The sequence below is a fragment of the Nothobranchius furzeri genome, chromosome 11, assembly GCF_043380555.1.
Source record: "Nothobranchius furzeri strain GRZ-AD chromosome 11, NfurGRZ-RIMD1, whole genome shotgun sequence".
Taxonomy (NCBI): Eukaryota; Metazoa; Chordata; class Actinopteri; order Cyprinodontiformes; family Nothobranchiidae; genus Nothobranchius; species Nothobranchius furzeri.
Window position 1 is genome coordinate 57,279,117 of NC_091751.1, and position 16,749 is coordinate 57,295,865.

A 16,749-nucleotide genomic window follows, 5' to 3' on the forward strand; every position below is an offset into this window, starting at 1 on the left:
TATTTTTTTTGAATATCCTAAACTCTTGCCACAGACACTTTGATTTTTGTGTAATTACATTACATTTGTAATGAACTGCTCATTTTCATACATCCTGAAGAAGCAAATGCTCCACATAAAGTGAAAAAGTTTCTTTGTCAACTGTCTGCTGACAGATTTTATACTCTGTCTCTCTTTATTAAAGGAAAAGTCTGACAAAGTGTTTTGAACTTGTTATGATAGCTTTTGTGAGCTTTGTGCACTGAACATATGTGACGTTGTTTCTGTGTTTTTTGGTTATCCCCAGTAAACCCACCTTTTCTATAAAAACTACACTTTTCTTAGAAATTAAAAACTGAGACACAAGTTTTTATTTTTTTTTCTGTTTAGTTTTTCTAAAGAAGAGCAGAGTTTGCCTTGGAGGAAACACACGCTGCCCTTCGTTCATGACTCACCTTGAGGAAAGTGTCCAGAGATCCGTTTTCCATGAACTCCGTTATGATCATCACCGGCTTACCTACAGAGGCAAAACACAGGGACATCTGTTAACAAAGCACCGTTACAAGGAAGAAATACACAAACTATAAAAACGGCCAGGACAGAGAGGAAGCCGAGTCCACAGCTGTGACCAGCCGATCTCCGTCACCTCGTTTCTCTCTTGGGGATAACATGGTATGTCGTCATCAGTCACACTGACAGCTTCTAATCAGCCCTCTCCATAAACGCCAGGAGATAATTAGAATAGACCAATTCACCAGAATATGTGTGTGTGTGTGTGTGTGTGTGTGTGTGTGTGTGTGTGTGTGTGTGTGTGTGTGTGTGTGTGTGTGTGTGTGTGTGTGTGTGTGTGTGTGTGTGTGTGTGTGTGTGTGTGTGTGTGAGAGAGAGAGAGAGACAGGCCTCCTGAGATCTCATGAATACTAATCAGCCTCAAGGGAAGGGGGTTGCGGTTTGATCGCTGTGCACCTGCACAAGTGTGTGTGTCTGATGAGGGCGAGGCTGACTGACTGACTGACTGACTGACTGACAGGCCCTGCGCCCTGTGATCCCTCTGCGTGACATCTGGTGGGGGTTTACAAATGATTAACAAAGTACCTGCAATCACATGAACACACACTCCCACAAACGCACCCAAAAACAGCAGTTGTCCCTGTTTTACAGGGCGCTCCACCACCACCTCTTCCTCCCCTGCTCTCAAGCTTTGCCAGTCACAAACACCTAATGTTCAGTTACAAATGATGGTGTGTGTGTGTGTGTGTGTGTGTGTGTGTGTGTGTGTGTGTGTGTGTGTGTGTGTGCATGACTTGTGAACACACAGACCGTGTCAGTGGTGATGAATAGTTCACATTTTCTAAATCAAAGTCCTGAGGGAGAGGAAAGGAAAGCAAACTATCCAGTAAGGAAAGAGATTTTAAAATATCAGTTTTTAGTCATTAAACATTTAGTTTGTGAGCAAACACAGCATGGCATTGCTGAACTATCCAGAGTCTGTGCAAGAAAAAAAAATCTAAAAAGGAAAACTGTACAAAAAACCAAAACAAAACAAAAAAAAGAAAACATGAAACATTTAAGAAAAAGTAAATACTGAGATTTGAGTCATAAAAATGATGACTAATGGAGATGAAGATGAGTAAGACACCAATTTGTAGAATACCGGTAATAAGAAAAAAACGGGGGCGGGGGCGGGGGGGGGGGGGGTTGTGTCACAAGCCTGTCTTGGATTGGTAGGAACAACACCCCCAAGGCCTACAGTTGGATTGTAGGTAAAGACAGCAATACATCACCTTAAATGAATTTGCTATCTCAACACAAACACACACACACACACACACACACACACACACACACACACACACACACACACACACACACACACACACACACACACACACAGTCGCCTGGTCTCTAGTGGTGGTGTCTTCTTTGACAGTAACATTAGTCTCTGGGATAAAAGTGAAAGAGAATTGGATTTTCTTCTGCTGGGGGTGAAGACTGCTGGTCACATTTATCTCCACATGGGCTTGTGTGTGTGTGTGTGTGTGTGTGTGTGTGTGTGTGTGTGTGTGTGTGTGTGTGTGTGTGTGTGTGTGTGTGTGTGTGTGTGTGTGTGTGTAAGGGTTTGAGGCAATGACACAAACAGCACGGTGATTTCAGCTGCACACGGAGACGGGGAACATTTGTGTGCCACGTATGCAAATTGAACAGATGATAGAAGTGATCCTGACTAGCAAATGGGACTGAGTCTCCATAACTTCCAGTTGGATTGTGCAGGTTTCTGTGTTCAGTGGCAGTTCTGATTACAGACTTTGTAAATGTGAACGCATGCATGCTTTTTAGTGATGTTCATTCCTGCATGTGAATGCTACATTCTATAAAGTAGACAGCCATGAAATGGGAAAAGGGGACATAAAAAACTACGCTGGAAACCAATTATGAGCAAGTGAATGTGTTGCGTGTGCGCCGCCACTGATGGAGAAAGCTGCCTTCAGGTTCAAGGTGCCAGAAGCGGTCAAGAGGGGAGCACAATGAAACATATTTATCCTGTTATCTCGACCAAGGACCATGCGATCCGTGTGTGTACTGACACATGCACACACACACACACACATTCTCGCCACCAGTCAGCATCATCCCTCCAACTCTAAAACATTACAGAGGTTACAAGCATCCCTGTGCTGCATACAGCATTAGCTAATACTTTGCCACACAGAAAGAAGACTCTCTGACAACCTTTCACTACTTGCAATGTGTGCAACTTGTCGTTCACTGGCCAAACACACACACGCACGTGGACGTGGGTACAAACACACACACACACACACACACGGACACGGACACACACACAAACAGCAACAAAATGACAGGACAGCACCGATTTCACTTCCATCAAACCAACCCTCTGCAGTTTTCTCGCTGAAGGCTCATAATTAACTCATCAAATTCATATTCAGTGAAGTTTATTGGCTTTCATCTGCAGTGGTACAAAACAAAACAAAACAAAAAAGAGTGTATGTGTGCACAGATGGGGATCTGATGTTGTGGCTGATAAACTTTGCTATGGAATGAAGCAGAATGAAAATATTTTTAAGCAAAAGTGGAAAATGTCGTTTTAGTCGGGATTTCACAGATTATTGACAGATATTAGTATTTCTATTGCCGCTACCGATGCTGATAGGTAAAGGTCATGGTCAGCAAATTGTGCGGCTGATATTTTGGTCCGATTTTCATGGTCAATATCTAGATGTTTTCCACCTCATTTTCATGCTAAAATGTCACTAATAACAGTTTTTGAACACAGAATTTAACCAGCTGTTAAAGGGACAGTGTGTGTTTACCCTGGCGATAAGTTGGCAGTGGATACCCAAATCATTGCAAGCAAGCATTATTTTGGTGTTCACGTAAGATCTTACCAACAGAAGGTCTTTAGGATCAAAAATCCTTGGGAGCGCAACCTCCAGCTAAATAACAAGAACATCAGATTCCCTTTCATCACTGGCAATGAATGAAGAGGTAAATGTGTAAAAGAACATTTATTATTACTGAATGTTTTGTAGCTATTTGTTACAAATCAGTAAATGCATTCTGTCCTCACAGGCTTCTGTACAAGGAAACATGACATCCAATATGGCTGGATGACTTAGACCTGCTCCCTTGTATTTTAGACCCATCTTTTATGGTTGTATGTTATAAAACTGCCAATATTTTTCAACAATTGGGTATCTTTTAAATAATTGACAACAACCTTTCAATGGATATTTCCATTGAAAACTTGTAAAAATGACACATTGTCACTTTAAGTTTAATTTTGTGCACTGCTCAGTGTAAAAATAAGACATCTAACTGAAGTAAATCAAATTATATGTAAGTATTAAATATTCAAAACTCGTAAATTATAAGAAATTTTTGTTGAAATAAATGTTTTGAGTATTTATTAATAAGATATTAGTCAGGAACATAAATATACACTTAAATTAAATTCTGCAGCAGCACCAGGCTGCCCGTGCATGTGCCTATTTTATGCCTCTGCGGTGGTACGGAGACACACAACGCCATTACCCGTCGTTGCGAGCCAAACATCTGTCAAACGAGATGGAGAATGCAAGTTTGTGATTGGCCAGAACACGGCTTCCTTTAAATTTGTCAACACCTCCATTGCCCGCTCAAAAAAAAAAAAAAAAAAATGAGCGAGAGAGAGCCGAAGATATCTAGACACGGAGCAGCTTGAAGAATACCTCATGGAAAAAACTCTGTAAATATGAAAGTTTTATTCACCCGTGACTGGAGGAGTAAAAACATACGCAACAAGCGTTTCATTTGTGGATGGAAATGACGGGAAACGTGGGTTTGGAGATGGCGAGCCTATGAAGAGGTGGAGGAGAATGAGAGACAGTTTTTTCTGTGTTAAAAAGTCTTTGAAATACAAAACACAATACAAACACAATCAGACTGGATACATGACAGGAGACCCCAGAGAAGTGCTGCACCCCCTGTTGTCCTGGTGGGGAATTGCTTTGCAGCACTGCCCAGGAGACGGAGAAGTCCAAAGGCAAAACGCCTCCATCAATGCGTGTGCATCTCTCCCTCGTGGAGCTGACGCAGAAGCATAAACTAGACTTAAGGAGCTAAATCAGCTGATGCAGCTATGTAAAAAAGGGTAAATATCGGCTAAATACATCAGTTGACCCATATATTGGTCTACCCCCAAATACTCAAATGTGTGAATATGATGGAAAGCACACGCTGCACCCAGCAGATGACGTTATGAGAGTCTGTTTTTGTTGCAGAGTTGGTGTGAGTGTAAATGAAAGGGATAGACTCTGTGTACAGCTGGACAATTGCGTTATGAGTATCTATCTGTGAGTGTGCCTGTGGTCCACATTACGTCTTTATTGAATGAGGCGGCCCAAGGTACAAACGAGAAAATGAAATAACTGCTGTATTGATTAATGTTAAGGGGTCTGGACTAAATGATACAAAGCTTTTAACACAGGACGGATCTCTGTTCTGGGAAGTGCCATGTGAGGTTGAGAGGGGGGTGCAGAGAAACAGGCAGACAGAAACTCAATAACCTTATCTCCTCTCCTCTCTTCACCTCTCCTCCTTCCTCTTTGCTTTCTCATCTCCTCTCATTTGCTCACGTGTGTCCCCTCTTTCCATGCCAGCCTCATTTATTCTCAAGCCCCATCTTTCCTCAAGTCCTCACTCTCGTATCTTATCTAATCCATCCATGCCCCCTTCTTTCCTCCATCCAGCACCTGTTGTCATCCTTTTTCCCTCTCTGTGCTATCCAATATTTTAACCTGCATGCATATTCAAAACATGAATACTTTTAAACACCCTGACAGGAAACACTGAGGCGCTCATTGTTCGGTGCTCAGACGCACAGTTAAAACTAATCACTAGTTTCTTCAAACAGAGGACGCCTGGAAACATGGCTTTGCTGTTTTTAATAGCACGTCTGTAGAGCGGCCCTTTAATGACTGTGTGTGTGTGTGTGTGTGTGTGTGTGTGCACGTGTGTGTCAGATGAGATTGAGTTCTGTAATTGAGGGTTTTCCAAATGAGCCGATTGTTGCAGTGAATGCAAAACACATAAAAGATGGATAGATAAAATGAGGGACTGGGGGAGATAAAGGAGATGAGGAGATGGAGAGGGGCCAGGGGGGAGGAGACACGGGGGAGATTGCTGCACTTTTCTGATCTATTTTTTACTTCCACGTTTCCAGCATGCGGCGCTCCAATTAACATGACAATAGCAGCAATCAGGTGACAGACAGCGGAGTGGGGTATTAGCGCTGCACATGGCAGCGGCTGAAGGCTTATGAGGCTTTAAGCAGAAAACAGCAGCGTCCCACTCACATCCACACTCAGGAGCACGACAGAAGCCAACCAACACATGCTCATCATGAGAGCAGAACTACAACATCACAACCATCACGGGAGTGCTTTTACTTGCTGACAAGTTTACCTCTCCTTCTCAAATGTTATTTTTTACAGTTAGTCACATGGAGAGCTTTAGCACTTGTAGCATAGCTGCAGTAGCATAGCTCTTTGACTTTGAGGTCAAAAATAAAACTAAACAGTCTTCATGAAATTAAACTGCAAGTATTTTCTGATCTTTTGGATAATTTCCTAAAAAAGTGTGAACAAAATAAATCAAGAAAAGGATTTTCTTGTTTTAGGTCTCAAGATGAAAAAAAAAACGTTGTTAACCATTAATGGACCGATCATTTCACAGAAAAACACTTTGTCTGGAACTTGGAAGCATCTGTTTCAATAAAACTCTTTTTGAAATGACTGTTTATTTTTTTAAGCAAAATTACGCTTCAATTTTTATTTTGTTCAAGTTTGTTGCCGAGAGTATTTCGCCCTCCTGTGGTTACTTTGGAATATTGCAACTTAACTCAATAGTAACTTTAGACAAGCAGCGACAAAGAATGCCACATTTGTACCTAAAATACAAAAAAATACATATTTGAAAAATATGATCTTTTTGTTTTTCATATCCAAGCTACTGTTAGCGATGCAGCACAGCTAGCTACGTTTGTGAGTTATTGCTCACAAACAACTAAGAATTTTTTATGCTTTAATTGCTGATTTTGATGGCAAAATAATAATAAACTTGTGTTCTTTTATTTTTGTTGTTGCAAATAATTTTGCTTATGAGTGTTTGTCTATAATTGTTTACCAAATGGGAAAGAGGGTGACAAAAAGAGGCAGAGCCCTGCTGTTGATGTGTTTGTTGTGAGTAAAATGTGAATGGTTACTTACTACAAGTGTTGAATTTGGCCATGCTTCTACAGATCTTACCACATTTAGTGAAATCGGTCTTCACATGTTTATTTTTAAAATGACTATTTAGAAATATTTAAAAAAAAGTTTACTGAGAAGCCTTTTTTTATTTATAATTTTTTTTTAAATGATCAGTTTAGCCTGCGGGCTGAATGTGAAAATAGTCATCTACCCCTATTTCCTGCATTAGCTTCTGATAGACTGTCAATTAACATTCATGGACTTACCCATCTTTAGCATCCAGGAAACAGCAGAGCACACCTCGACTAGTAGAAACAAACTGTTAGCGTTAGCAACTGAATCACACAGCACAACTCCTCCAGGCTTGTGTTATTTGTGTAGAAAAGTCATCAACGTTGCAAAGAAAACTGAGTCGGTGGTAAAGTCATGTTGCTGTTAGCCAATCAGAGGCGAGGTATCCTGTCATCTGAAGCCACTTTTTCCTCTGGCTTATTTCTATGTCCTCAAACTGGTGCACCAGAGGTTTTTCTCCTAGAGCACGACTTACAAGTCATTCATTCCAACTAGAGACCACTGCAGATTTATTAAAAACAGGAGTAAAGTTGACCTTTAACGAATGATTTGTAAAACACGATAAAGCTTTCGTACTTTCTGTTTATCACAACAAAGCTACTTCAGCTCTTTCAGCGTTTGCTGAAGTAGCTTTGATGTTGCTTTGACTCTTACTACCGCAGAAAAAGCAATTACTGAGTCCTACTTAAACCATTACTACTTGTACTCTGCTTACACCTACACAAACCAATCCTGCACACCTGAGTCCAGAGCAGTCAGGTCAGTCTGTCTGATTAGACTGAGGGCAGTGTGAAAGGACCAGCTGGTGGCAGAAAAAAGCCCTGAAGGAGTTATTGACCCATCTCAACTCTCACCCCCTCACTCGCACATACACACCCTGGGCTGTGACCTGTGAAATTACTGCTCCGCTAGTGAGATGTGTTTCTGCAGGGCTTTATCAGCTCTTCAATGTGCCGTGAAGGCAGGTGAGAAGGGGGAGACAAAGAGACACCAGCAGAAGAAGACAGGCTGCTCGTTATTTTTCTAAAAAGAAGATGCACAAACAAAAATCATCATATTCAAAGAGCGCATCAGACTTTCTTTATTATGAAGAAATAAGTAGCTTTTCAAGTAGTTTAGCTGTTTTTTACTGTCAGCCATGTCATTTCTCTGTCAAGAACCTCAAAGCACTTGTAATTATTGGATTTATTTTGGTATTTGGTATTTCAAATCAGAATTGTGAGTTATTCAAAAGTCAGTACAATAATTACACATCTGCATGTTGCACATCTCTCCAAGGAGGGTGAAACAATAGAAAAAGATTCCACTAAGCCATGCAGTGGGGTGTCATTCATAATACACATGCTACTGAATATTTATGAGGGTAAAATAACACCCAATTAAACTTTCTAATTATTAATATGCATGACAGAGGCATGTGCCTTTGCTCTTTTGTTGCTGGCCTAGACGCTGCAGAGCACTTGTGTGCGACGGACCAAAGATCAGAGTGTGTGGCAGAGAGGAGCGAGGATGATGAGGACAAAAGCCGTGCCTCATTTGTCTGCCTGCGTGTTTAAAATTCAGTCCCTCTGCACCGCCTCCATCCTTCCCATTTTTGTTTGAATGCACGTCTCTCACAAACATCTGCATAGCAAGATGTCAGATCACAAGAATGACAGAGTCGTGCAACCGAGCAGCAGGAAAATGAGGGAGGGGGCTGAACTCAACCTTTCCTAATAAGACTGGGTGTGTTTATACAAGTGCTACTGATTATGGGTCACACCTTTCTTGTTGTGTTTTTTAGCTGAAACAGCACAAAGTCTGCAGAAGCTATGAAAATGCTACTGAGACGTCATGAAAAGAAAATCAATAAAACATGGTATTTTATGCACATTTTAATTAGGAACAAAATACAAATAGTATTTAAACTTTGCGTTTTAGATTTTTTTGTTGTTTTTATTGTTATTGTTGAAGTTTAGTACACAAAATTTAAAGAATGACTGAAGTGTTCTCTAATAAACAAATAAATTGGAATGACAAAGGATTAGCGGACCAGAATGAGAACTATTAGAGATGTTCCTATCACATTGTGTTACGCCTGATTCTAGCCCGAGCCTTTTGATCTTGAGTATCTGCTGATGCCCGATCCTCTGAAGGAAAACACATCCAAGCTGTCCTTTAAGGTTTTATTGTCATTTCTACATTTCATTCTGTATTAATGTCATTTTCTTAGTTTATCCCCCAACACACATCACTTGTTTAGGAGGTACATTGATGATAAAAGTGTTATTATTACAACTATATTTAAAAGTAGCCTCATCACCCAATTTTCAAATGGTTTACTTCCTAAATTTGTGGCTGTATTAAGTGATGTGACTCAAGGCACGTGGCGCCATGGCTGGCGTGAACACCTGTAACTCATAGCACTGCTGTGAAACATGACATTCTGCTGCCGGTCTGCAGTTTCTTTGTTTATTAATGAATCTTTTAGTTCCAGCTGGCTCCGTGTTTTTGTCCAAGTTGCTGCAGTAAACTGGGGTATTAGTGACGGACTAGGACTTAATGGACACAGGTGATTTACTGTGGAATTGTTTTGTAGGCAACCTGCAGCTCTGTCTTTTCCACCAATATGAACACACTATAGGTGCCTGTTGCGCTGTCTTTGGTGTCCGCTTTAAAACACTTTGAAACAGCAGACCATTTTGCTCTGCTGAGGCAACACTTTAGCCATGCATTAGCCTGCTAGCTTACAGCTACATGTTAGCGTGTCTGAATTGTCCACTGCCGTAAATTGTGTGACATCACGATTTTGTTATCATCCAAGAAACAAAGACTGTAGATATATTGGAAGCCATTGTTATGCAGTTTGAAAATCTTTTTTTCAAGAGGATTTAAAAAGGTAACAAAGTAAAATCCAATCTTTTGCACTAAGCTGGTTGAAAATCACATGATCTGGCCCGATTTCTGATCACGTGATTGGATCACAGCACCCCCAGTGAAATATAAATCTGTGAAAGTAATGACTGCATCATACATAACTTAAAAAAACACTTGTGTAGACGCAGAAAATGATCAGTTACTGTAAATCACTCACCGGTTGTTTGTTTTTTAACAAAACCAGTATTGAGTAAGAATGTTGTTGCTACAGGCATGTGGAGCTGGTATGAAAGACTTTATAAACAGTTTTATTTCTACAGGAGAGCTGAATAAATGGGAGAGGTTTCAAAATGTACAAGCACAGAAAAACTATAAAAGTACTTAGAACAGATATTTTGCATAACTGAACTTTTTATCCAGGAATAACAATTATTGGATTATTTGAGCATTTATAAATATAAAAACATCACTTAACCTAAACTAATCGCTGATTTCTGTGAAAATAAGTTAAAAATTGACGTCTATATGGAAAACTGAGAAATTGTATCGCTCGTATTTTAAATGGCGACAACACACTTCGGTCTTGGCTGTGTTTAGACTAGCTACGGATGCACTTTCTCCAAACTGAGGCTGTTCAGGTGGCTATCTACGAAAAGTAAGGCAAATTATTTACACATTTAACACAGAAATGCACATCAAAATGTTCAAAACACAATTTCCAGAGAAAATGATATCATTCCCACTGCTGAACAGAATATAGGGATGATTTTATTTACTGCCTCTCAGCTCTTGATCTGTTTCTGATAAAAATCTCGTGCGTAGGAGGATGATAATGGGAGTCATGTTGAAATCAAAATGTTGATTGCTTAGTAAAATCTATTATTACCTGCTGTTGGTGTGCCTCATAGTGACAGAAATCCTTGACTATTTTGTATTTTTGGATCGCTTGTGTGAAGCCGAGCTGTAACTAGTTTGTTTTGCTGCTTTCTTCTAATTCTTTGAATTTCCAAAAGCTCCGGGGTATTGAGCTGGAGTTTTCTGTTCAGAGTTATCACTGTCGCCAAAACCTGGAGCCAGCTTAGCGTGTCCATACTCTGACACTGAAGGAGAATGACAAATAGTAAGAAATAAAATGATAAGGCGAGAAGAGGAGTGTGGAATAGAAAGAGACAGTGAGCGAAAAACAGAGAAACCGAATGAGAAGATTAGATAGACACTGGCTGGCTGAGAGAGAGTGAGAGAGAGAGAGTGTGAGAGATAGGGATATGAAGGCAGGATGGATGGAGAGAGCAGCGATAACGAATCAGCTATCTTGTTGAGCCAGGCCCGCGTCTGCTTCACCTACACCAACAACACACACCCTCGCTCTAATTGACCAAACACAATCATGTGAAGTAAACAAGTGGCCGTTTGTGAGGTAGACAGTCTCGTCGCTGTGTGCACGCCGCTTCACGCCTTTGTGGCATTACCATGGTAATGGAGCTTTTATCTGATCCAGGGTTAGCTCTTATTTACATCCCCTCTACTTCTGTTGGGTTAAAAAAAAACGGTGTGGGAAACAGAAACCTACACACCTATGACCAAAACAAAGAAGAAGTGGAGGCTAGGGTTAGCAGAGCTCCATCCCTGATTGGTGTTTACTCACATTTTGTGACGACGCCCTCCAGCCTGATGATGTTGGGGTGGTCGAACTGTCCCATGATGGAGGCTTCGGACAGAAAGTCCCTCCTCTGCTTGTCAGAGTACCCGGCCTTTAGACTCTTTATGGCCACGTAGATCTCCCTCTTTCCCTGGACACGCAATCGACCGCTGCACACCTCCCCAAACTCCCCTACACACACACACACACACACACACACACACACACACACACACACACACACACATGCATGCACACTTACGTTAAGCCATCATAAAAATACTGAACCCAATTCTGAGAAATTCCCCAGTCGTTTCCTGTCACCTCACCTGCTCCGATGACTCTCTCTATGCGGATGTTGGAAGCATCTATCTCTTTAGCGAAGTCTCGGACGGCCTGGTTGGGGTCTTCATAGGTGTGAGGATGGATGTAAGTTCTGCTGCCTGGGAGCTTCACTGCATGGGTGAAAACATGCAGATGATCTAAATTGTTTGCAGTTTTCTCTTAACATCCTGGACAAAAATCATCAAAAGCTGTTTTTCTCTCACTAATAGATTTTATTGTAACCAGTTAAGTCTACTGGCTCTTAAACGTGGGCGCTCGCTGTGAGTGATATAACAGATAAATACAGAATGATGCACTTTTGTTAGCAATGGTGTCAGAATTAGTCATCATTTTAACAGGAACCCGTTAGGAGCTTCGCTCTGCCAAGAAACATTAATATAATATCCTGAAAAGCAGAGTTTCTCTTTTCAGTTCTATAGAGTCTTAGTTCTATATCTCAGGTATGATGAAGCACAAGCTACATGCAAACTGAAGAATCTTTATTCAACGTGAAAAAAAGATGATTTTTTTTCTTTTGAGCATTCCTTTCCCGAGTCCGTCTTTTGCAACAGACCAAAGTGATTCATCGCAGGTGGGTGGAAAGTCTGGTTTTGAGACAAATGTCACACTAATACTGTTTCCATTTGTTCCTGTGAGGGCCTGCACGTGTTTGTGTCTTTACCTCGGCCATGTTGGAACTGCATCTTCTCCTCATCAGGGTCCTGCTTGGCCTTGATGTATCCACAGTGCCTGAAAACCAAAAAGTTCCATGTGAACTTACATTTATGGGTAAAGACAGATTTAATTCTCGTTCCCCGAGCTCTTGTTCCTGATATTTAGTTTAAAAGTGTGTCTATTTTAGAGCCCTGCTTTACCTGTCTATCCTCATAAACACACTCAAGCACACACACAGACATCTGCCCCTTACTTACCCCCCAATGTGCACACACACCCTGCTGCAAGGTCAAACCAAAAATCAATTCTAAATATTGACAAATTGATTATCTAAACCCTGCTGTACAGCTGTGAGGATGTGTTTAGCTGATTTGGTGTTTAGAGACCTCACAGTGGGGATTCATAACAGTCTGTGTGTGTGTCTTAAATGTTTCTGATGAGGTTTGTCTTCACCTTTTGTTGTGCTTCTGCCTCAAAGGCCTTCATTAGGTGAAATGCTGCCTAAATGTACTGATCTTGTCACACGTCTATAGAAAAGGTAAGGATGAGGGTTCGTTAAACACCATACATATCAAATATATGGAGTAAATACATCAGTATCGCTGATGTCTAACGTGATGGAGGAGGCATGGACAGACCAGTAAACATCAGAGGAAATGTTTTTTTATTTATCTGATTTATGTGCATGTCTTCGCTCTTTGTTCAATCATGGAATTCACTTTGTATTCTTTTATATTTTTGGAGCAGCAGAGGACTGGTTAAGGTCACAGGTCTCCTCGTGCCGGGTTCTGCAGCATCGAGTCAGTATCCCCGCCTATCAAGATGATAAATTGATTTTGACCAACTTGGAATTTGAAGCACACATTTAGAAAAGTGGTGCAGAAGAGGACAAAAGAAGGAAATGAAACTGAGAGCCAAAGAAGAACGAACAAAGATTTGATCAAGGAAACGGGCTGAGATATTAGATGAAGATGAAATAAAGAAGAGAGAGAGAATCTCCGCAGACTAGAAACATGCGAGTTAGGACTCTAGGGACTCTAAATTGTCTCTAGATGTGAGTGAGTGTGTAACTGGCTGTCTCTGTGTGTCCCTGTGATGTCCCCACCTCTCGCTCGATGACACCAGCTTCCTGTGACCCTACTGAGGAAAATGTTTCTTTATTGTCTTTGTCACTTTAAATAAAGGAAGAATAAAATTAAAGGCGCACATGACTAATGTGAGATACAAACACTAAAATATCACGGTGCATACACAATGAGAGAGGGCGAGAAAAGACGAAATTCTGGGAAACAAAAATGGCAGAAAGGAGGTGTTTCATTGGGTCCAGTAAGTCCCAGTCATTTGGTGTTTAATCTGTCTGTTGATTTAACACAGCTGAATGCATGCTAGAGCCCAGACATCAATGGGCTGTCTAGGGAATACACACACGCATGCACGCACGCATGCACACACACACACACACACACACACACACACACACACACACACACACACACACACACACACACACACACACACACACACACACACACACACACACACATGCACACAGGCAGTAAAGACTGGTTTTTGGTAACCCAGGATAAAGAATGGGTGGGGGGTGGGGGGGTGGGGGGTGTTCTCGTGTTCTTTGGTGGGGGGGAAGTGGATCCCAACTGGTTATCAGCTGGGCTCAAGCTAGTCACACACCAGGGGACTATCATTACCCCCTTGACTCACACTTACACACACTCTCTGCTGTGGGGCATGTGTTTAAAACATATGGGGAACGAGGACACGGGTGACACCTCTGCTCCAACTGTGGGAATCCCTCTGGGATGCACACACACACACACACACACACACACACACACACACACACACACACACACACACGCACGCACGCACGCACGCACACACACACACACACACACACACACACACACACACACACACACACACACCCTACATCACTGCTAGATGTCTCAGCGAGTGCATGGCTGCATGTGTTTGTGTGCCTGATGGGAAATGAACACATTTCCATAGTAATTACTGCACAACTCATTCCTCCTCTCCAGTTTAAAGTGTCATGACTCATTAGCACTGCAGTCTCAAACATGGCGCAAAAATCTGACGCGGCCACGGCTTTTGTTTCCCCAGACAGCTGTGTCTGGGGGTGTGCGTGTTCCAAACAGATATCTAATACCTTCCACTGAATACAGCTGACCTCTGGTTCATCTGTTAACGACACGAGAATTGGACTCAGGAGGACAATGCAGAGACCATTTCAAGACAAAGTGGTATTTATTTTCTTATTTTTATTCCTGACTTGTCAAAAAAGGCAGCTGATCAGCAACAGCAAAACTCTACGAAGAAACAGTTCACCTTCTCATTTGCAAATCTTCCTTTTTTCAACAATTAGGCAACATCTCAAAGGAAAATAAACAAGTAACTAAGAATAAAGGTCAGCTTACTTAATGAAATCTATTTTTAGATTTTAAAGAAACATAAACTTGTCCAGTATTTATTTATTTATGTCTGATAAAAGACATCTTAAACATAAACAATTTCAGATTCAACGATGCTTCTAATTTCTCTCAGTCCTTTATTAAAATGCATTACCTTTTTTATTCTGGGGAAAAGTGGCAGAGTGGTTTTGCATTATTCCTTGTTTTATCCAGCAAAAGTTGAGATTACTGTTTGCAGTAACAATTCAGTTCTGCATTTTCCTTTTTTATGCATCAAGATTTAATGTTTTGTCCAAAAGAATATTAAAAACCATGCTGAAGAACTTAAAGGTAGAATACTATTTATAACATTCAAAAAAGTTACTCAAGAAATGAATAATTTCCATGTGATCAGCTAGAATTATTCTTTTCCAGGAGTTTCTAGTAGCTTCTTTGAAAGCCTTTCAAAAATGAATCACATAACGAGTATTTGGCCCAGTGGTTGGTTGGCTGGTGGCCTCCCAGTCAGAGGATCCAGAGTTTTATAGCTCCTGCACTTTCCTGAAGTGTCCTTGGGCACAGCAACAGCATGTTATGGAGCCTGAACAAGGGTAAACATGTGAGTCATGATTGGGTGTTTTGTGTGTTTTCATCTATTCAGGATTTAAAGATCTAATTATTTTTATTTTAAACAGGACATGTTATGCAAAGTCATATTTTGAATCCTTTCAAAATGCAACGTGGGACCCTACTAGCCTGGCAAGCCATCCTTAATAAGTGTACACACACACACACACACACACACACACACACATATATATATATATATATATATATATATATATATATATATATATATATATATATATATATATATATATATGGCCACGACCCATAGAGAGAGCTCAGTCATGGGGCGGGATCTACGGTTGCCTTTCAAACTGTCCCCACAGGCTATTGAACAACGAACAACGTGACATACTCGCTACGGATGTCAGTACACAGGGCATATTCTCTCAAAGAAGATGCAAAATACATCTTTTTTAAACAATTAACATTAGTACCTCTATCTGCTCTTAACTCAAAGAAAAGCCAAAGTCTAAATAGTACAAAGTTGATGCCAAAGCTGTTTCAAACGAGTTGTCCCTGTCTTGGTTGTTCCGCTCCATCGCATCATCCCACCCACTAAACCAAGAGAGCTTTGTCATTGGACACCCTACTGCTCAAGCCAATGGTGGGGCCTGTTGAGGCTCTAATGGAGTATGGCTAGACCAGTTCAGTACAAAAGAACCACGTCTCATGTGCAAGAGCTGCTGGAGGAGCAGAGGCTCAAATCCGGATAACAGAGCTTCTCAGCTTATAGCAGCCTGAGCAGGGAAGGGATATGTGTGGTCCGCTCCAACTTGTTTTCTTAAAGTGGCAGAGCCTGAAACGGCTCATTCTGGAAGGTACTGATAATGTCAGCAATAGAACTGCTGAGATCACGTGAGAAGGACCTAGTGCAAACAACTTCATAAGCTTGTTTTGTATTGACCGTAGAAAACATAAAATGTCATAAAATGCTATGTTCACCCCCTCCATTTGTATGTCACTAAATGACTACCATGATTGTTGTCACATTTTTGGCTCTTTAGAAATCTTTGGGGGAGCACGACAAAGGATTTTATGTCATCGGAGACTTAAAAATGTCAGGAAAGCCCTTCTGCACCAACAACTTCTCACTTGATGTATCTCAGCTTGACATGACCACCGCCAGCCACTGTGGGACGAATTATGGCTTCACTTAGCTGTCATCCATCTGCACTATACGTAGCAGTCTCGTACAGTAAATACACTTATCCTACATGTTCAGCTGTATATCCAGCTTGAGTTAAAGTACACACACTCTCAGGACAATCAAGCAAACACACACACACACACACACACACACACACACACACACACACACACACACACACACACACACACACACACACACACACAAAAGCGCGTTAATGGACTGCTCACAACCCAGCCCTCACCTTGC

General features: G+C 41.2%; 1 protein-coding gene across 1 annotated transcript in view; it reads right to left on the reverse strand.

Annotated features, from left to right (window-relative positions):
* Positions 1–16,749, reverse strand: part of epha4b (eph receptor A4b) — a 110,621-nt gene that overhangs the window by 12,684 nt on the left and 81,188 nt on the right. The window contains exons 11-14 of the mRNA XM_054739118.2: positions 12,305–12,372; positions 11,628–11,753; positions 11,305–11,490; positions 435–496 (exon numbers count right to left, since the gene is read on the reverse strand). Of these exons, the coding sequence (XP_054595093.1) occupies positions 435–496; positions 11,305–11,490; positions 11,628–11,753; positions 12,305–12,372 (442 nt within the window). The remainder of the gene's footprint in view (positions 1–434; positions 497–11,304; positions 11,491–11,627; positions 11,754–12,304; positions 12,373–16,749) is intronic.